Source organism: Odontesthes bonariensis, chromosome 16, assembly GCF_027942865.1.
Source record: "Odontesthes bonariensis isolate fOdoBon6 chromosome 16, fOdoBon6.hap1, whole genome shotgun sequence".
Taxonomy (NCBI): Eukaryota; Metazoa; Chordata; class Actinopteri; order Atheriniformes; family Atherinopsidae; genus Odontesthes; species Odontesthes bonariensis.
The window spans coordinates 15,195,517-15,218,450 of record NC_134521.1 but is presented as its reverse complement, the minus strand read 5'-3'; the positions used below and the strand labels follow the sequence as shown (position 1 = coordinate 15,218,450).

Below are 22,934 nucleotides of genomic sequence, written 5' to 3'. Positions count from 1 at the left end.
ATGGAGCTTGCCGTCTGTCAGACAATTACCAAACTGCATCCTCTCATGCATTAAAACCAAAACCACTTTGTGTGTTTTATACTTAGAAATATGAAAACCAAAATTATTTTTTGTAAAGAATATCATTTATACGCTACTTTAAAATGTATTCAAAATTCAAAAACAAAAAGGAAGAAATGTAAGGAAATATCAAAATATAAAAGAATATAGAAATATAAATATAATAAAGAGAAACTTGCAAGTGTTGATCATTTATCCTTAAGATGTCTAAGACAGAAAACAAATGCCACCTCGGTTCTATAGCTTGTTTTCAAGACGCCAGCCTCTAAGAATGTTTATCTAGTTGATTTAACATTTTACAATTTCTACAACTTTGTCAGACATGAAATTAACTAGAAGAGGAGAATGAGCCAAGATATGAAAACATGAAAGTGATGGATTAAATGTAGATGGAGAAGAAAGTGAGAGAAGCTTTCACTGCAGTACGGTAAAGCGGAGAGGATCATGAAAGAGACAATTGACCTCCAACTGCTTCTATGGAGCTACTTTGTGGTTACCTGTAAAAGACCCCCAGGAGAGAATGTGTTTAAGTGCTTTAACTGTGTGTGATGTGATGGTGATGCCTTATGACACTTTCTGCAATATCCAACCAATTCAGATGAATAAAAAAAGAGATAAGGAAATAAATTAGAGGACCACTTCCCCATCATCCAATTCTAATTCTAACAACCAGACTGTTTAACTGAAACAGTATTTGTAGGTGTGAACCTTTTGTAAAGCTAGAGAAAATATAACGTCATTACTTTAGGTAACCAATAAATCTAAAAATAACCTACATTTCTTTGTGTTCTTGGAGGGAAAATATGTATCCTATACTGTGAGGACTGCAAACCTTAAACAAATCAAAGCTAGTACAGTAGTTAAGGTTTAGTTTAGTCCTGATTTAGTGCTGTCCTGATGTATGCAGCCTCAGGTTCAGTAGCCTTTTATGGCTACCTCTAAGAAGCACTAAACCTGTGAAAACGATGAAATGAGGATTTAAATGGCTCACAGAGGAGTGCTCCTCCTCTAGCTAGGAATAAATCCACATGGAGTCCGAGGAAACCAGCCCTTGGCACATAAATGCTGCGAAAAACCAGCGTTGAAGGAAGAGAGGAAAGGCTTTACCAGTGAAAGAGCACATTGTCACTTACAGTAATATAGTCATTGTCCCATGAACTGTTTTCTCTGTCTCCAAAACATTGTTACATGATACATTCAAGAATACTTGTAATAACTGCAGATGTGGAATTTCTGACATAAATTTAGATATTCATAATGCTCAAACATTCACAGTTACTATGCAGTTACTGTGCTGCATACCTTAAGTTATAAGCCAAATGAAATACACCCACTTCCAGTCATCCAAAGACAATTAGTTATTTCATGGGAAGTCATCTCCTCTATCAAAGTAATGCACTGCACTGGGTTCTTTCTTGTTAATGAAGATAAGCTTTCAAATCACATCAGGAGCCGTGTGGCTGGACACAATCCAGCACCAGCCGGATAACTGCAGCCAGCGTGCCAGCCAGTCAAAAGGTGACAGAGTGCATTGTGAGCAAACTGCACAGAGACTTCAATTTACAGAACTGGAGCGTAATGGGTGAGGAGTCATGATGAATTAATGACTGCAGGTGGTCAAGTGTCACAGAGTTGGCATCTGAAATGACGCACTGGCATCGTCAACATAGCAAAAAATGCTTTGTATGGGAATCTCTCTCTGCCACTCCTCTGTCTTCCTTTCTGGGTTCCAGGAAATGTAATGTGCAGTTTTTCAGACAGGTGGGAGTGAAATGGCGGGACAGAAAACAAAGCCAGTGTCTCTGGCCTTCCTGTTGCCAAAGTGACAGGGCATGAAACAGGCGCCAAACTGTCAGATACTGCGACTCACAGGCAGTCCTCTCTGTAAGAGGAAAGGAAGATAGACAAAGCCGAGGCTCGACGAATGCAACAGTGACAAAGCACAAATCAGTCCAGATGGTCAACTGTGTTTAAAAACACCCCAATGCTCCACTCAGAACCTTTAAACCTTTCCTTTTTTGAGGATGGAATTGCTCCTTGCTGGCACACTGAGTCACAACTGAATTACATATTTATTTAGAAGAAAAAAATACTTTGGAATAGACCATTAAACAAATTCAAGGTAATAAAAACTGAAGTCTAGAACATGACATATTTTTCAAAGTAATATATAAGGAAATAAAATAATAAAACAGATATTATAATCAATAACAGATGCTAACTAGGTCTTAACTGGATTTAACATGGGAGAAAGAAGTGTCTCTATTTCTTAGTACTCAGCTGTGTCCAGTAGATGTACTGTACCATCATCCCTCAGAGATTCACTAAAAGTAGACTTTAAAACAGAGTATTGGAGACTGACTAGTATCTGACTGAGGTATCCTAAGTGTCTATAGGAATCTTAGAAAAGCAAAGCAAGCCTTAAGTTAAACATTTCATACACATTAGAAAAAAATGTCTGGCTATGCTGTGACTTTGGCATCAATAAAGCAGTGCCTTCCTATTTCCATTCAAATGAGCTTACTTACAAACAAAACTGTTTAGCTACAGACCTATTTTCTAAAGAGATACAATGCTCTTAAAATGTAAGTATGACAAGTTTCTGTAAGAAACTAAAGAACCAGGGCAACAAAAGACAAAAGTAAAATAGTAAAAGCTCTGGTTGAGCATAATAATTGAGCTTGAACAATAAGAATTTGAGGATTTCATCATATACAGTACTTTATATAGTTCAATTAAAAGATACAGAAAGTCTGAAGAAATCTCTGTAAGGAAGAGACAAGGTTAAAGATTAATTTTACTTAACATCTGTGATCTTTGGGGTTTTGGGAAGCACTGAAATCATAACAGACATGATTTCCCAGTGTAAATCATCACATGGGCTAAGCGACAATTCTAAAAGACACTGTCAGCGCACGCCACTTCCACTGGGCCCGAGTTCAATGAAGACGGACTGAGGTGAAGCATGTTCCCAGGGCAGATCGAAAGCCTAAATCCATGATGCTACTGGGGCGCATTAGTACACATAGCATGGGTAACCTGCAGGAATGTGAAGGGCTCATTAATGCTGAAAGACATACAATAAACAAGTTTTGGAGCAACACATTGTTTCTAGCCGTCCAGACAACATCTTTTCCAGACAAGGATTTGGATTTTTCAGCAAAGCTAAACTATGGTTTGCACATATAACTACAGGGTTGTTCCATGGTAAGACAGTCCAGGAGATAAACTGGCCTGCCTGCAGTTCTGACAAGTCACCCTGAGAAAACATTTGGCACAAAATGTGCAGCTAAAAATACAACAAAAGAGGCCTTAAACTAAAGAGTGGCTGAAGTCAACAGCAAATGGTCTCCTTGTTTCCCAACATTTACAATGAGTTGTTACAAGAGGGAATTATGCAACTCTCTGGTATACATGCTCTTATCACAATTTCTATTAAACAAGTTGCTGGCATCAAATTCAAAATGATTTAGAGGCCAGGAGATACTACTGACGTTAATGAAGTTAATAAGTCAATCCAACAACTGCCCAGGCGAACCTCCCACCCTGTCTTTCAAAATAACACACCGCATTAACCATTAGAAATGACATGTTTGTGCCTGAAAAGTAAAGAGTTCCACGCTGTGCTGTGTGCAACACAACAGCAAACTGCAGCATGAGAGCTGGCAAGGCCTACAGGACCACTGGGCCTCACACTGCCCATGGAGTCACTACCCTGAAGAGATATTCAATAGCATAAGTCGGGAGCCAACCAACTGAGACAGTGGACTTCTTTATCAGCCAAATAAAGCACTCAATAAAGCTTCTGTCATTTTCCATAACTGCAGGTTTATGGGATGAGCGTGTGGGGTGAGAAACAGGTTGCTTTCAGTATTGCTGAACATAGCTTTAAACTTTTGATGATTTCTATACTGGCTTTATATCTTTAGAAAAATGTTGCAACAAGTCACGTAATAAGCGCTTGTAATTTTCTCTCAGTGAGTGCCCACAAGAAGGAGCAGATTATAAAAACATAATCTGTGGAAGGATTAAACAACAAATCAAAGCAGGATTTGCAAATAGAACAAAAAAAGACAACGTCATCCTATAATCTCAAGGTACACTGACTCCTTCTCTTTTGACTACAGTTTAGGACATAAACAACTTATTCTGTATCATCTATCAATTTATTTCAATGTATTTCCTTTCACAGCAGATACATTAATGCAGCACTTTACTCAGAGTTCAGCCTTTACGAATTTGATAGAAATTCACAAAGCTTCACTTGACAGTGCTGAGGTCTGATGCTGAGCCTGACTGATCACGCTTTGAGCTTGTGTTGCGGTCTGTGACATTCACTGATCGAGGGGAGAACGGATCCAACAAGAAGCACACAATTCAACTAGAAAACATTACACTGTATGTAAAAGAGCTGAAGATGAAAAGAGTGTGGCCTCTGCAGCAGGAATATAAACCTGCAGACACCTTAAAACTCATTACGTCAAGAATCGAATGCTGTGGGTATCTTTTGTAACAAAATCTATGAATTGGGCTTCTCGTGTTTCTTAATCCCTGTTATCTTTAAACGATAAAAGTCAAAAACAAATAATTACTTATAAGTGCAATATATTATCTTTGAAAACCACTGGGTGGCCCATCAGAGCAACAGAATCTCTGTCCAAAAAAGATGGTGCCAAAAACGGGCCGTGACACCCAAATTGGAGTTCTTCTGAATAATGCATATTCAACCCCAACAAATGATTCATGAATTATTAATGAAAAGCATCATCTTTGAAGTTTTGCCTTTTGGGAAGTGGGTCATCTCTTTCTTGCTGAGTTATTCACTGTAACAGAAATTTGAAGTGCACAGCTTCTTTGCATGCCACTATACATCCTGAAATAAGTCACAAAGTAGTCAGAAGGTCACACAGCTCACCAGTACAACGGAGAGTCATGAGCAAACAAGTTTAGTTAGAATATCATACTAAATGACTGGGCACAAGGAGAATTACACATATACAAACTGCCACACAGTACTCCAAGTTTTGTTCTCAGAAAATGATCTTTCTTCAGGCTTCTCTTCTTAAGACAAAATCATTCCTTGACAACAGACGGCAGGAGCAACACACACAGAAAGACCAGGATTCCCAAACTGAAGATGAACCACAGTCAGATGCTTACAAACAGACAAAACAAATCAAGACAAGTTTTATTTGGTATGGATTAAACACACAATCACAGGCTCAGTCACTCCACCATAAGATAAAGAGATTTTTATGAGCCGAGGCACGAGGGCTATAATGTATCAACTTTGATGTCCAGGCAATAGTGTCCATTACACAAACAGGACATTTAAACAGCACACACCTTCCTCTGCAAACACAAAGCACTGTGAAAAGGCTGGTGTATTTACTGTACAAACTGCTCACTACCACGGAAAGTATGACTAATGTAACTTCCTCACAGTGTCCCAGCTATCGAGCACTGCACAAATCCCTGCTCTACGTCATTTTCTTCGAACAGGGTATTGTGATGACCCTTAGGTTTCCACAATCATTTAATTCATCAGCTGTAAAGGGAAACTAGGCAACTCAGAGTTGCTCCTGGGATCATAACTAAATGCTACCTGTGATAAAGTTGTGGGTTTATTGTGTTTTTGGCTGCTGAAAAAATGTCAAAAAGCAAAACAAACCCAATATATGTGGGTAAGACAAAGGTAGATGCCATTGTATGTCTGAGGGGAGGCCAAGCCAGTCACTATTACTGAGAGCCCTCCTGTAATTTTGTCAAAGCCACCAAGAATGAAAGAAAGAGTGAAATGCTCTAAGAAAGAAGTCTACTTGTTTGCTTCAACAGCTCAGGCTGTTGGCAGAAGTCTTTAAGTCTGAAAGGGATTTTCTGAAGGCTGAAGTGTGCTCAAGAAGCATCTCAGCAGCGTGGTCCCATTGCACAAGCTGTTTGAGATCAGTTTGGAAAGTCTCAGGGACTGAGTTCAAGTCTTTAACAGGTTCCATTTTGAAGGCCAAAACTAAAAAAAAAAAAAAAAGAGACAAAAGCTTCAAGAAAGACCAAACTACTGTCAAGAAGAACAGCTCTGTCTGTTAGAGAGCAGGTTCCACTCAATTTTTCTCAGTCTTCAAATTTTAAAACCAACAAGTCAGAGACTTTATTGGGATACAGAGCATGAGACAGAACAGTCCCAACCCAACACGAAGCAGCTGCACAAGACAGTTGATGAGCAAAGCTGCTTCACAGGAAACATGTTGGAAATCTAAAAGATAGTGTCTGTAGTCATCAGTCTCAGGTAAAAAGTGCCAAGAAAGGAGTACAAACAAGCAGAGGCATATCTCAGAGGGTCAATAAATTGCTTTGGGACTCGGAGATCATATGCCTGGATATGTTAAGTATCTCTACTGAATAAACGACACATTCAAGCGTACAAATAATGCTGTTATGTTCCTTAAAGTCTTGATTTAGTTATCAAAGTTTAGTTTTCTTAACAATAAAGATGCCGTGTTCATCCATTCTTGTTCTCTTATAACTGCAAATCAAATCCTTAATCGTTGATAAGTGCGCATGCTTACCCCCCCCTCCCCCCCTCCCTCTCAGAAAATAGTTCCGACGTCAATGCAAGCTGGGTAAAGTTTATGTGTGAAGCCTGAAAACGACCTTATTAAGGAAGTGTGGCCAAGCAGAAGCTATGCAGCATCTCCTATAAAAATATAGATATACTGTAGATAGGTATTTAATACAGGTAGGGAAAAGATAATATCTTGGATGTCAGCACGGTGGAACTTTGCTTAATGTTGCTGAACTATTGATGAATTAAGTGAGGACAGAAAGAACAATGTTATTCCAATGCAAACACACAAACTGATACATTGATATCAGCTCTGTCATCTACTTTTAAAGTTTTTGGCAGCAACCTGAAACATTACAGCTACCTTCAAGAATTCCATCAAACGTTTCCATTTTTGACCATGTGAAAATCACCACAACCTTTTTTACGTCAACAGGCAAACATATTTGAGCTTTCTTTTAATCCGGTACCCAAACGGGTATGATTGATTGAGTTATAGCCCTGAAAATAGACCCACTGTTGTTGGACCATATTTTACTGACAATTCATCAAACGTCAACAACCTGCTGACCGTAAGTTCTGGTCTTGGCTGCTTTCCTGGGGAGGCAGTGCAGAGACAGGAAGGCTCGATATAGCGGCCGTCAATGTAGTTTGCTTCAGATAAGGACTAGCTTATCATTGCTGCAGACAACTTACTCCTTAGGCTTCCACTTGAGAGATAACACCATAATTCAGGTCTGAACGAGTTCCCCTTGTTCCCACGTTTCTCCTCCTACTTCCAGCACCAGAACTGTTATTCTTCTCTCAAAGCCCAACAGTCTGCCAAATATCAGCTGGCTGGGTAAATAGGAAACTGGTACAGAAAACACAAACTTCTCTGTTCTTGTCCATCACCATTTTGCTGTTAAAAAGATGATAAACGGATGTCTCAATTTAAGGCTATAAAGTCAGTGTGGCTACTTTGTACTCATAAGGCCAACAAAAATAGACTGAGGAGCTTCTGCAAGTCCTTGGACTCCGAGCCTTTGGATCTTTAGCTCAATGCTATGAGTGGGTATAAATAATAATGACAAATAATCTAGCTATTTGAAAAACAATTTTCATTTTCTTTAGTGGCTCATTTGAAAAAACAGAGAGAAGATTTATGGGGAGGGGGACAATCAATAGACAATATGGCAGACCTTTTTATTTAACAAACTAAATTCATGTGGAAGGCTGGACTTGGCTGGATCATGGAGTACTACACTTGGTCGAATTTAAATACTTTTCATAGGTTAGAGGATATGATTGATATGTGTCCCACTCTACTGGGACAAAACCCCATAAACTACCTTTGAGTACTGATCCTATAATTACGGTTTACCATGAGAAGGATCGAGAAGCAAACCTCAAAATGTTGCTATGTCAACAGAGTCATTAGTTAGATCAAATAAGATAACATTACACTCTTTTCTCATTCAGTAACCAGTAACCTTCTGTTTTGTATATCATGCATCTACTGTGCAGTGTGCACTGTAAGAGTGTGTGCATGCAGAGAAGAAGTTAATCCTGTTGTGCATGAAACTGCTTGCAATCATTGCTTTTCATTCTGAGCCTAGTGTGCTCTATCCTCAAGCAACACACACCACTGCTATGAAATGATGCTTAACACACACTACTCATAAAACACTATGTCTGTGCTTGTTGCCCTGGCAAGCAAGCTGGCTCTAGTCTATTCCAACAGTTTCTATTCGTATGGAAGCACACCAATACAATCACATACAATGGTTAATGATTAATGGTTAATAGTTAATATTATCAGGCAAAAATAAACGTACATTACATCTTGGTGTCAAAGAAGTTCCGAGAAGTTGTGAAGATGTAAAAGAGCTTGGTTGTCCCTCGATAAGCGTGAAAGTACTGCTGAGTGCGGTTCAGAGGCACTTTGAAATGGAAATCTTAGTGAGCTTGGGGCAGTGGAAGGATGCAAGTGTGCAACTCATGATATCAACTCCTCTGGCACATTCCCTCAAGCTTTCTGTCAGGCAAATCCCACTCAGCACTTTCTCTCACCTGACTGCCCAAAACTTCACACAAGTGCAAACACAGAAACACACTGTTCTGATCATGTAAAAACAACACACCAGATGCATAAGCACACACATGAAAAGTGTGGACAGGCTCAAGAAAAACACGGCGGAGAGAGAGAACAGAGAGCTAACTTCAAACCCATTTAAGCAGCTTCCACAACTCCAGGGCATTGTCAGTCATTACTTTGTAGGTGTGGATCCTGTCAGTGGCCATTGATCAGGACTTGTCTGTCAATGATGCTTTAAGATATGACATGACAGGAGATTAGCTCATATCTACTGCATTCTGCAAATGAACGCGTTTGTTATTTACATGAGTAGAGAAAAAGAGACACAGAAAGACAAAAGAGAAGCTGAGTGAAACCATGTTACAAGAATCAGACCTGACTCTGTTTCCTCCTGTCTCCCTGCCTGGTTCCCCATGTTGGTCTGCTCCGCGACTCCCACGCTCTACACCAGGGCAGACTAATCCAAGAATCCGTGACTGCAGGGGGAGAGGCGTGTGTGTCAGTGTCAGGATTGTTGTCTCTGTTCAGCCCGCCACGATCACCACTGGTCAGAGGAAGCCATAAAGGATGTATATTTCTTCTTATGCTTCCCTCCCTTCCTATGGTCTTCGTTTCTTCTCTCCACGTCTGCCAAGGATTGTGTGTGTGGGCATGTGTGAGGAGGCAGGCTGTGTGTCCTATCAGTGAGTGAATGTGAGTGTGTGAATGTGTGCGAGTGTGCTTGTCCTCCGGGAGGGTGGCAGTATGTCACACTGGCAGACGGCTGGCCAGGCAGCGTTGTGTGCACTTCATTATTGCTGTGATGACTGGAATCAGCTCAGAGGAGGCGTGGCTTGCTGGCCTCACACAAACATGTTAACACACCTCCTCCCACTGCTGCCAGCCAGTTTACTCTCACCAATACCAGCTGAACAATAGTGAGATGATCCACTCCTCTCTCACTGTTACGAAAAGGACAAATGTTAGATGGAAGGGGGTAGAAAAGACGTAAGGACGGCAATACTTGTATTTTTGGCAGACTCATGCCCCCCCCCCCGTTAACATGCCGGCAGAGTTTGACATGATTTCTCCCCTCATACAACAGAACTGTGATTTCCCAGCACAAGTATTCATAAATGGAGAAAAGAGATGTTGATCTGAGGATAAGAGGCCACCTCAGGGTTCCTTGCAGTGTAACCAGGAGGGAACAAAAGCATGACTGTGTACGTGGGTGCACCTACATGTGTATAAAGACTCCTGAAGAATCAGCCAGCCTCAGGAATACAGTACAAGTATCAGACAGTAATACAGGATCAGACTTTAGCTATATGATTATGAAAGTACTGTGTAGCTGGAATAGGCTCCAGCTCCCCCGCGACCTTGAGTTGGATTAAGCTGGTATAAAAAATGAACGGATGGATTGTCAAAGTATGATTCTCTCTGACTGAAATGAGAATAAACTCATCTAAAAAGGCATAAATGAGCTTGAAATCTATTCCTAACAAGTTGAAATTAATCTTAAGTGCAGCATATATTTCTTAGTCAAATGTGACACAGATGGTATTTTTAAAAAGATGAGCTACTCTGTTGCGTAAGATAAGAGCTTCAAGCTTATCTCGGATAGGTTCAATGCTGGAGAGAGCCATGAAAATTAAATGGAAGCCAGAATGATAAAGAGTTTTAACAGTTATAGAAGAATTTTTATTTAATATCTATTTTTTCAACAAAACTAAGCTCTAGCCACAAGAGCTTTTTGAAACTTCTATAGCTGCAAGGAAGGTCTAAACTGCTCCAGCATTCTGCCCACAACAGGCTGTATATCAATCCCTTTCATATAATGCAGCACATGGTTTGTCTATAGCCTTTTCATATCTTATGTCTGTTGCAGGAGCCAATGGCACAATTTTCTCTTCCTTTCTTAAATTTCACCTCTCTTCTTGTCTTGGAGCTGCACATCCTCCTTGGTAAACAAACATGCCTCTAATCCATCTAAGAATGTTCTCCTCACCACAGGATGTCCATCTTTGTGGGCCCGATTTCAAGATCTGCCAAGACCATTTCTCTCTCTCTCTTGTCTTCCAGGGACCAGCTGGGGTCACAAGCTCCTCAAGAGAGGAATTTCAAAATTCAAGCCAAGTTTCTGGTCAAAAAAGGGCCAGGTGTGTTTGTTTGAGCTGATGCCAGATGCATAGACACAGCGTTGCACAGAGTTAATGTTTAAGCAAACCCGTTAGATGATCCGTACTGAGTAGGAGGAAAGCTAATCCCATTTATCATAATCTCTTTTACACAATATGAAAGATAATGGTAAGTAGGAAAAAGCTATAAACGGAGGTCATCATAAACCATTCTCTAAATTCTATACATTAGGACGGGAGATGTAAGTGGTAAAGGTGGAGGTGAAGTTTTCTGGCATATTTTTCATGTCAATCTGCATGTGCAAGCATGTATGTCCTCTTACTTCCTGACTTAGAGAGAATCTATTTGCAGTGGCTGAGTGCTTATGCAGGCAGAGGTGTCTCAGCGGACCGAAGCACATTTGATGAATTTATCTGACAGATATGAGGAGCTCAAGGACCATATCTCTCACTCCCTCTTCACCGTATTCACTGACATACAAAAAGCAGACAGAGCCCTGCTGGGACCACATGCTACCGTTGTGTCTCGTGTCTGGGTTGTGCATAGGAAAACACACAGAGTGACTTACAAATAGAATCTGTAGCTCACCTTAGACTCCCTGCTTTGCTGATCTTTAACTAAAATCAGGCAAACATCTTTCTTTTTCAGGTGACAGATTGGTGCAATGAGGAAATGATACTATGATACTACTGATGAGCTTATCAGTAGTAGCTCTGGAGGAATTTGTCAGCCAGTTGGAAGGTTTGATTCCCGGTTTCCCCGGACCACCTGTCTAAGTGTCCTTGGACAAGATACTGAACCCCACATTGCCTCCGATGCGGTTCATCAGTGTTTGAATGAGTGTGATAGAGAAAAAGGACTGCATAGCCTATAACACTGTATAGACTTAGAGTGCTGTATGGGTGGTCAACTAGACTGGAAAAGAACTTTATAAGTACAATCCATTTACCATTTAGAAGGATGTCTTTTGTTTGGCTCAAGGATATTTGAGGAATGAGAGATCGAAAAAAGATGGATTTAAAAGATATAAATCATCAACATGCAGTGTCTTCTGTTGAGATCAGACAGGCATAAGATGCATTGCTGTAAGTTAGAATACGGTATCCTGCATACAACAAAGCTCCCTGAACTTGCAATGATCATGAAAGCAATACCCTTGGCAGAGAAGACCAGAGGCAAATTCTCTCTCTATGCTTTCATGATAGTATTCCACGGCTCTTTTAACCAAGTAGGACTGAAAACCAGCACATTTCACTCTGCAGACTGATGCCTTCCAGCAAAAATAAAGTACAACTGGCAGATACATGTGTTTTTTAAATTCTCTCTCTTTTTTTTCATTATTTTGTTAACCTGACTTCAAGATAAAAAAAAGTGACTTGATGCCATGAAAAACACAGTTGAACGTGAAATACACCGATGTACCGAGGCTAGAGAGCAGCAAGGCTATACTTGTTCCACAAACTTTTAGGTCCCAGAAAAAATTCAACTGTCTTTGCTGTTTCATATCAGCAGAGGCGACTAAATGCTAGAGCTGAGCAATTTGAATAGTAAGACTCCTCATGTAATAGAAAAAAAACATACTTCAGACATTCAGTGAGATGCAAATTACACCAACGAAGAACCCATTTATACAGTTGTACCCTGGAGTAATCCCTTCCAGCTTGTTATTTACAGAACAGGGAACTTTTATTTCCCTCTGTCTCTTCTCCTTGCACGCTTCACAGGGACCCCTCCCTCAGTAAAAGCTTTACTGAATTATTGATGAAGTGTTATAAATAAAAAATCAAGTTGAGGCTAGGTTTTAACCCGTTGTCCGACAGCATGACAGAGTTGGTAAAAAGCGATGGGAACAACCCTCCATTAGCAAAAATAACAGTTTTGACTATTAATACAGCCTGCTGTGAGGGCAGGCAAGGGTGGGGTCAGATTTCTTTCTGTGTGTGTGTGTGTGTGTGTCCCAAAAGTATGTGCTAATTTTTGCTAGCTGTTTTACAGCCCTCAGAAGTACTATGGTTTGTGTGTTTTTTTTTTTCATATTTAAACTGTTAAAAAGTGAGATCAACCATAAACACACAGCTGGTTTGGAAATGACGAGGAGAATTAGATTAAACATCAGCATATACCCAACGGTACTTTCATCTACGGAAAGAGGGAACCACAGATCAGTGTTGCACTAAAACAGAATTTGCCACTACAATTTTTAAAAATCCTAATAACTACATTTATTAGTACGCCAGTCATCCTTCAGTCATTCATTATTTCCATGTATGAACAATATCTCAGGTCCATCCAACAGTTCCTAAGAAAAAAAATGATGCAACATTTGCATGCGATCTTTATTCCTCACTTATAACATATAACATTGGTTAACAAATGATGGTGGATTGCTGGAACTTACTTTCTACTCCATGCATCAAGAGTGTAATTTTACCACTCAATAAAGATAGTCATACCACGACCACTATAAAATAGCCCAAAGAGCCACGGCGGCTTCAGGTCAGTGTGCAGTGTCACACATCCACTGGGATATGTTTGCAAGCATCCTGATAGTGACAATATCTCTGAAGAAAACCAAATCAATATCGCATCAACATTTGGATCCAAAACTGTCACAACAATATTTTTTTATTAACTTTCACTTTAACAAAAAGTTAATCTTTTTCGGAAAGATGTTTTCTGCCCTTTACATCAACAACAGAAAACACTCGCAGCATTTCAGAGCGTTACATCTCAAAGAGCCCAAAATACCAGAGAGCACCACCCCAATCTATATTCTAATCATGTCATTTCCCCCTGTGTGGACATTACAGGCTCTCTCACTTCGTATTGAAATCAGGAAGCTACTTGACTGTCGAACCTTTCACACACGATTAACGATTACCATTCTTTCAAGTGTCAGATTAGATTTTCCGCGCACCGGTTAGCTTGCTTTTTGAGACCTGCTCGACATATCCACTCACTGTCTGACTTCATATGTCTAGATGTGCACTGATGTCTTTGCACTTGGTGTCCCATGCCAGGTGCAGAACAACACACTTGGCCTGAGGGGGAAATCACAAACCAAAGAGCATCCATCCTTTATAATTGTCCAACAACTGTTTCCGGGGTTAGAATATGCTCAGGAGTACTGTATATATTACAGCATATTCTTAAGAACTGTGTATTTTTAAATGTTAAGTGACTGACAGAAGACTAAATTAAATCTTTAAATTAAAGATCAAATGTTTTTGATGAGATAAAACCACAAATATAGCTGATAAACTTATTTTGAGGATATCATCTAGTCTGCAAGCTCAGAGGCAAAAGACCACTTTTCTTTTTCCTTTCAGGGAGGATAATTGTTTTCCTAATGCAGTGATGCTAAACTACAAACAACAGAATGCAAACCAAACACACTCCAGAGCACAAAATGCAGCTAACTCTGCCTCATTTAAAGGAAGGTGTTCTTAGGTCCTTAACTTTGGTTAGTTAACCAGAAGCTTCCTTGCAAAACTAGGCCAGAAGGAAAATGTGAAGAGTAATTAATTAATCGGGAATTGCACAAAGTGGGGAATCGCTCTTGTCCTTGGGTGTGAAAACTAAACCTTGGTTAATTAGATCTCGATCCAGTGGAAGCTGATCATGTTTTGAAAGAACCGAAAGCTTAACTTGGCTGCAATTTCTGAGTCTTTTGTCATGCAGAATTCAATTATCTTCGCTTCAACACAAGAATTCTTTGAAGAAGAAACTCACAAGAGCAAGAGCGTCTACACGCACTGTGCCAACACAAACAAACAGCTATGTACCACACATAGGATATTTGAGGAGTGTGTTGTGAACAACATTCCTTTCTGCAAACAAATCCCTGCCATTTTCAGCCGCCATGATTTTCCTACATGTAATACATGTTTTGCTTTATGGTCTGTTTATCCACCTTGCTAACACAAAGCACTGTGCCAACATATAAGTTGATGTAATCAACTTCCATCTATATAAACATTATAAAGAATTGCTTATCACAACGTGGCACATTTTTCATAATATACAGCATTTTATTGACCTAAAAAGCTGATTAAAGTCATTCAGTTAGAGAAAACAACACAATTACTGTGAGTGATTTAATCATAAAAAAAATCAGCAGGTAAATAGAAAGTATTACTGAAAGACATTCAGATTAATTTTCATTCATGTTAAGTTCATATTTATGAAATGTCAAGACTGCCTTTCACATCTTCAGTAAAGTAGGTAATGCTACATTCCACACTGCATCACAATAAAGAGTGATCCACCATCATTCAAAGATTTTGTTGTCTTCATTAACTCATAACTAAATCCAATCATACCTCGAACAAACATCTACACTTAATGTGCATTTATAGACCCACACATTAACAACCAAAACCAGCCAATAAAATAATGATGCTGAAATTTCATGAACTAAATAAATAACTAGATTAAATTGAAAATGACTGAACAGCATACCCTGGTGTTCAGAAGCTGTGAATGAGATCAGTATTTAGGTTTTGGACCAAAACCTCAAGAACCTCAATCTTCAACAACCTCAGCATACGCAGGATAAATTAGAAACAAAAAGAAAAAGGGTATATGGAGGCATTTTTCAGGCTGCTTGTCACGACCAGTACCAGTACAGTAAGCTCAGACAGAAACTTTAGAGGTGCACTGTGGCCATCTAGTGGCTGTACCTAGTCAGTTAAACAACTAACTAATATGGACCACTTCCAGACTTATTTTTTAATCAAAATTAGTTATTTAAACCATCTGTGAAGGACTGAGGTCTCCTACCTGATAGGCTGCGAGGGCGAGCTTCAGCAAGATCTGAAATGGCTCCAGTAGTCACAGTCTTCCTCATCCGGGAGCCAGAGGCAGCAGCTCCCAGTACAGGTTTGGTCAAGGCATCATCACTGCTGGCTCTTTTCAGCTGGAAACACATCTGCTCTTAGTGCCAACAATTTACGAACATTTTTTATCCAAAGTCAGTGCGAAGGTTATCACTGTGTCGGTAAATGGTCATAACAGAGTTACTCACCCTGCTGAGGCGTTGGTCTGGCGGTAACATGTTGGAGGATCTGGAGGTCTTCATGGCTGTGGAGGTGGATGAAGAGGAAGCCAGGGAGGTCTGCCTTCCCCGCTCCTGGAGTCCTGGCTTGGGCAGCCCCACCTTAGTGGCGCCCGCTTTAAGCATGGCTGTGTTTTAACAAACTACCCCTGAGAAGAGCATAGAGAGAATTTTACTTTAAAAGTGTTATTTTCTCTTGAAATAATAGCTTTTATGTGTCCATATAAGCACTGAAATAGATAGACGTCTTTTGCAAAAAGGTGCTCAGGACCGTCTAACTGAAGGCTGAAGGTTTTCATCATGGCGCCCACCGTGGCTGACATGTTTGGTTTGCTCCCTCTCGAACACCAATCACCCCCCCACTCCCACAGACAGTTGCACAAAGCACAGTGCACTTCAAACAAATCAGGACTACTTCTTTTCTTATAAACTTCTATTTTTTTACAGCTCTTTTACAGTATTTTTCTTTTGTTTCCCCCTCTTCATGCGTGACAGGTGTAAGGGACAAAACAAAAACACTATTCTTTTTATCCTTGCATGTGACAATATATCTCTTGAATTTTGAATCTTTAACCCCAGTATCCCACAGTGGGATGTAGCACTGACGTTTAAATATTTTAAGCAATAATGAGACAACAAAACCAAAATGTTTTCAGCAACTCTAGCTATGAATATGGGTCAACATTATATTTTGCTCCTTATCACCAAAGCTGCATAAAACCTAAAAGGAAGCAATTAAGACGAGGCAGCACATTTGCTTCAGGTTAATAAAACTATACTGTATTAGCACCGTCTGGTGGTATTTACTGCTGTTCCAAAATACACAAGCTAGGAGCCACTGTGGGGTCAGCTTAGGTCACGCCAGAAGCAACACCATTGAACCACTTCCTGCATGAGGGAGGAGAAAGAACAAAGTTTCTTATCTAATTTGCTCAACCCAGAGGCTCAGACTATTATCTCCACACATCTAGAAGGAGGTATACAGATGGCTAGAGCCATGCCTGACATCTTTCTATAACGAATATGGCTAAAAAGCACCAAGTACAATGTAGGGTTTGTTTTTCTAGCTCAAACAGGATGTGGTCAGGGAGACTGTTAAAGGCTTGCATTTGATGTCCAGGGGGAAAAACACTAGTCTTGGCAAAAAGCAGCAACAGGGAAACAGAAGGAGGTAGGAGTGCACTTAATCCAGGACAGTGTCTACTGGTAAAGAGCTCTGCAGCTCCCAGAGGACTAGCTAACCCATTGATCCTGGCTGTGACAACGGGATCTCCTGTGCACCTGAGAGACATTGGACTGTTAATGAGGATACCTTCTAGTCTCTGCAAGCATGAAAACGAATCAATCCAAGTTCAGCATTTAGTGTTCACTATCTTTGTCTTTTGGAGTCAGAAGAGACCGGAGTTGAGGGAGGAGCTGGAGAGTAGAAGTGGAAACCTGGCGCCTACTTATTACTCAATTAAGGAATCATTTTCTAAACGACCACCACCTCAGTGATCCCGAAGAGTGGATCCAGCTAATGATAACATAATAGATATGAGAAAAAATATTGGCTTAATATTTCATGAGCGAGTTGACACTTCGCCTACTGGGGCCAGATACATTTTGGAGCCAGCACCTTGAAGTATTATATTTAAGGACATTTACACATCAGCTTGATTAATGATACCAGATGACTATTTCCATCTTATTGTACACAATGTTGGGGAAGAACAGAGGTTTGGACATGTACTACTAAGAACTGTAACAACGCCCAGTACCTATAAATCTTCAGAATTCAGAATCTCTGTACTCAGTATCTTGTGTTGCAGTGATTGTTGCTATGCTGTAGGAGCAGGATAAATAATAATAACAATAATAATAATAATAATTGATGCAGCAGTAACCAGCAGTTAGAAGACTTACAGCTAATGTTATCATGGGTAATATTAGCAGTGTGGGCAATAACAAGAAAGAGGACAGGATCCACATCAATGAAATGGAGCTTCCAGAAGAAATTGATTTTCATTTCACACTTCACTTCTATTAGAGAAGACTTGTGGGTTAGGACTAAGCCTTATCTGATTAGGAACACGTTGTGTGCACTCTATTTTGTTTGTATGAGGGCATGTGTTTCACTTCTGGCCCATCATATGATACCAAAGGCCTCTCGAGGCAATATCCTATGACTAACTCCTGCCTGGCCTATGTGTCTAACATCTCAGCTGTGATGTCTCACCTCAGATCATTTTACATGGCCATGGCACAACAAACTACCCAGGACAAGTATGACCTTCTTCCCAACATGTGCTGATGTCAGTGTAGGCAAAAGGAAGAAGTGAGGTCAAAATGAAAAAAAATTAATTAAATAAATTAGGAAATTAGCAACAACCAAACATTTTATGGAAGAAATAAAATCAAGCAAGTTTGATTTAAAAAGAGGATTGTACGTGCACTTTGGTTTCAACTTCCATGGCCACCGCAGAACTAAACTCTGCAAACACAACCACACCACGTCCCTCTGCAGATACGATTCTCAAGAGCCAAAACTGTGTCCTACATATTTCCAAATGGCCTAGTTGTGAAACCTGAATGTCTTTGAGAGAGAGACAGCTGGGGCTGCATCTTCATCAAGATCAAGCCAAAAGTTTAGACAGATGTAACATGTGACGAAGTAAATCTCTGTAAAAGCAATTCAGCTAACAAAGATGGCAGAAATTCACTGACTTTGAACACACTATAGCTTGCATAATCCAAGAAAAACACACACATGTACGATGATGACATTGGGACTGCCTGGTAAAAAAATAAAAAAGCTAAACATTGTTAAAATATAATACTAACATTAGAAAACGTGGAACATAATTTGTAGCTCAGCAATAAGTAATAGATAGTAATTTGCCTTAAATGCTTCCAAAAATATAGAGTTGAATGTTAGGGCAGACTATGGGACTATGGGAGAGGTGGAGGAGGTTCTGAAAAATTCTCCAACCGTTGCTGCTGGACTGAACTGCTGAGAAGAGATAAGGAAAGGGCACCAGAAGCCAGACCAACCGACAGCAGTTATCATTTGTGACCCAGAGGAAACAGTTTTTAATCCATCATTTGACTGGAAAAGGGACTGTACTTTCATTAAAAGGTCAACGCTGATCCACAGTGTTAATAGGACACCAAATTAGATCGGTTTCCGATTTAAAACCATTCATATGTTGATGTCCCCCAAACAAATTTCTGTAAATATACTTCAATAACCACTTACACATATTGGTGTAGTTATTAAAACAAGCATTCTCAACATCAGCAAAGATTGGCATGCAGAGGCATCTACGCCTCATCACTATATTCACACCCACAACTATTGAACATATTTAAAAGATGCACAGGAAATGGTTTCTTGAACATACACATTCAACACAGAAATATGCAAGTTGCCCAGCACAGCTTGTGTCAACCACAAATCGAGGAGAGAAATCAAATGAAGCAATCATGACCATTCTGACCTTAAAGTCAGGAGCAGCTCCACTCAGAATGCTCACTCTATGAGTGTCTGGGTAGAATATGGAGCAGATTATCATACTGTCACTAGGAACTTTATATGATTAACAATCAGCATCCTGTCGGTGTAAAAAAAAAAATCTGTCAAGTTTGATCAAAGCGGGAAATTGCAGTCCTGCAAAATAGTGTCAGCAGCACTTGCTGCCTTCCTGTAGTTGTGTTTAATTAAGCAAACAGCATTCAGGAATGACAGAATACTTTGATTCAAATCCCTCTTTTTCATAGTATTTCCAGAGTAAAGCAATAAACAGACTGAGGAGCCCAACCAAAGCTTTGCAGCTGTATTAAGGCAAGGCAAGGCAAGGCAATTTTATTTATAGAGCACAATTCGTACACAAGGTAGTTCAAAGTATTAATTCAGCTATTTCATTGCCATGGAAACAACATGCCTGCTGCAAAGCTGCTGATGCAACTTATAAGCATCCGGTGTGTTCATAACCACGATGATTACATCTAAAGATATATAGATATGTAAGTCATGTTAGGTTGAATGTGACCCTGCATCATTACAAAACCTCAAGAATTCTTTCCTGTCTGGCTTTGCGGTAAGCAGGGATATTTTTAAAAAAGCTTGACCAAACTTATTCTAACAAGTAAGCATAACATAAGCCTAAATGGGGTTGTAAAACCTAGTGTAAATACTACCCCTCCGCAGATCATGGATTGCAAAGTTTAAACCAGCTCGTCATTTCCCTTTCAGAAAAGTCGTGGTGTAATAGCTGACAGAAATGTGAGATCCATGGCAGAAATATCGGCAGCAGATGTTTTCAGTCCTTCAGATGTTCTTTTATCAGACTTCACTCTTCCAATCCAACGTCAATCAATCAAATTATCAGTCCAAATTATGTCCCTGTATGTATAAAAGCTATAGACTCAAGACATGGCAACACATTCTAATATAATCTGAGAACTAAGTGAGTAATGAGAAAGGGGACGATGGGAGATCGGTATCAAAACACTCAAGAAAAAACAAAGAGAAAGACAGCGCTGCAGCTCACTCACGTGTCTGGTGATACGCGCCATCCTGGAGCCTTTTCTCTGCTTACAGTACAACACAAGCGATGAAAATATTGTGTGTGTTGCTGATTGCTTGAGAGTCGGAAGGCGAAAATGAAGAATCAGAACCAATGGCTGTCTGCTTTCATACAGCAGTTAGGATGAGGAAGTACTGCAAACAGCCAACCTCTGAGCTGTTGCCAATCACACTCTCTTCTCATACAAAGGGGAAGAGAGTGAAACGGTCCCAGCCAAGGGCATGTTTTTCTCCTCTCAGTTTTTCAAGAGTTTTCCGTACATGTGACGACCAGAAATCAAGGAAGGGAGAAGGGACCGGGAGGAGGGACAGATCTTTAACTGTGACGTGGAAATAAATGGGCCATGTGTAACCTGACTAAGGATAATAAGTTTAATAAGAGTTAAACATTGTTTGAAACTTTCAGCGTTGAATTTGATGTAACCTGGGATCATGTGTAGGAGTTTGTACGGGGGACAACAGTCCCATTGTGTTCTTAAATTAAACCTGCGCTGCCTCCATGAAATTTGTGGGAAATGTTTGTGACTTGTGTCTTTAGATCATCTAATCTTTTTATGGCAATGTTTGGATTTCTTTATTTCTAAATTATCTCCAGGCTGTGTGGGCACAAACAGTGGCTACCGACACTGACAAAGCCACTCTGTGTCTCAGAAACACTGTAAAGGGCGGCTCGTTTGTGGACGGGTTGGCAGTCAGAATTTCATGCTCTCCCATACTGGTCTCATTTTGATCCCACAACATACAGCATGCCAGGGCTCTAGAGCATGTGGGTAGAAAGTGTACTGCACACTGGGCTGGGATTAAACCGGCTACAGTTTGTGGCAAGTGGTTAACTGAGGAACTCAGTGAGACCGCGCCCCTTCACAACCACAGAAACTGTCTTTCAAAATTGTGCTGCAAAGAACTGAGTCAGAGAGATCAAAGACTCACTTTGTGGACAACACATACATCCTTGGACACAGCTGCAGATACGGATTTTCTGTGCGATTTGACATGAGCTATTTGCTTTCAACCACACTGGTTCTGTGATGACTGAGCACTTGACTTCCTTGATTGCAGCCTGCTTAAATTGTGTCAAAACATAGCGTCATTCATCTGAACGTAAACTGTCAGTTGTCACATGTTTCTGTGTGGTAACAATTAATTACACTATCATCACATATGATACTGTTGTTTTTCTTAGTGCAGTTAGAATTGCCTCTATAAAGACAAGTTTAACAACTCTAAGCTCATCTGTATGGACGTAGCTAACAATGCTGACTTTGTTTTGTATTCATGTCTGCCTTTTGTGCAGCACTGAACCAACAAATCTGATGGGAGTAATATTTATACTAAAATACTGACCCAGGACTCAGTTTACTTTATTTAAAAATCACATGAAGAAGTGGACTACTTCATCGCCACGTCCAAATTCGTGCAAATTCTGTGGCCATCTGAAGAAATTCAGATATTCAGACACGTGACCCATGACCTGCTGGTGGTCTTTAAATGTTAAGGCGTTATTGATTAGGACTTCCCTGGCCAAAGTCAGTAGGCTTCATCCTCTAGGGGAGCATGAATTTCTGTATAATGTTTCACAGTAAATGAACACAATCCGCTTACTAAGTGACTGGTCGATACTGCCATCCTCAGAGTTGAGCTGCCAGGTTTCTCTACAAAAAAAAGAAACTCCTGATTTATCTGTAGATTTCCTTTTACATATTCCTAAAAACAATTTGACACCAGCTGATGCTTTTTATCTACTATTGTAGAGTATCACAAACAGGATATGCCGGCACTTAACATTGGCAAATGGGATTTTGTCGTTAAAACAAAAATACTGTTCAGTGGGTCCAATGTGGAACTTTGGAGGAACCGCAGACGCACCCCAATGACTCTCTCTATATAGAGAGTTAATGGTTGAAACCTGCTGCAGAAATCAAAAAGTGGCCCCTTAATTCATAGAGAAACTATGAATTAGAAAACAGGAGGCGGGTAACGCATTGCACAAAACTGTGCAAGCATTAATAAATAATGATGGAAAATTAAGCCATGTGGCTGGACTCAGGGAATTCCTGTCACTGCATGATACAAGAGGCTGAGTGGATTGGACCACAACAAGCATGTTGAAGCTCATATGGCTCATACAGCTGCCTGCCTCTCAGTGTCTTCCTTTTTCCTCCTTCTGTCCACAGGAAGGGTCACTGAGTCAGACTCTCAGCACAGACCCAACTGTGTTCAGGGGATATGAAAATGAGTGTGTGTCTAAAAATAAGAGCTTTGTCAATGATTGTTGAGCATGCAAAAGCTGAAACAACTGTAGACAAACGTATCATGCTTTCAAACAACAATATCAAGGTGCAGAGAATGTGATCCAGTACTATTAACAGACTTAGAGAAATGCTCGAAAGTTGCCACAATCACAGGGTAATACTCAGTGACTGTGACATCTCTAAAAGGTCTGAAGAAAGACAAAAGCCAAGCAAGAAATTAAAAAAGGCTAAAATTCCGTTGTTCC

General features: G+C 40.1%; 1 protein-coding gene across 4 annotated transcripts in view; it reads right to left on the bottom strand.

Annotated features, from left to right (window-relative positions):
* The window catches only part of specc1 (sperm antigen with calponin homology and coiled-coil domains 1), a 70,258-nt gene that overhangs the window by 40,438 nt on the left and 6,886 nt on the right, over positions 1-22,934 (bottom strand). Inside the window, exons 1-3 of one of the 4 annotated variants that reach the window (XM_075486362.1) lie at positions 20,407-20,520; positions 15,841-16,019; positions 15,597-15,732 (exon numbers count right to left, since the gene is read on the bottom strand). In XM_075486362.1, the coding sequence (XP_075342477.1) occupies positions 15,597-15,732; positions 15,841-15,996 (292 nt within the window). In that variant the 5' untranslated portion in view covers positions 15,997-16,019; positions 20,407-20,520. Of the gene's footprint in view, positions 1-8,436; positions 8,548-9,071; positions 9,500-15,596; positions 15,733-15,840; positions 16,020-20,406; positions 20,521-22,934 lie in introns of those variants that run through there. The other 3 variants (XM_075486361.1, XM_075486363.1, XM_075486364.1) reach the window with 3 other exon arrangements.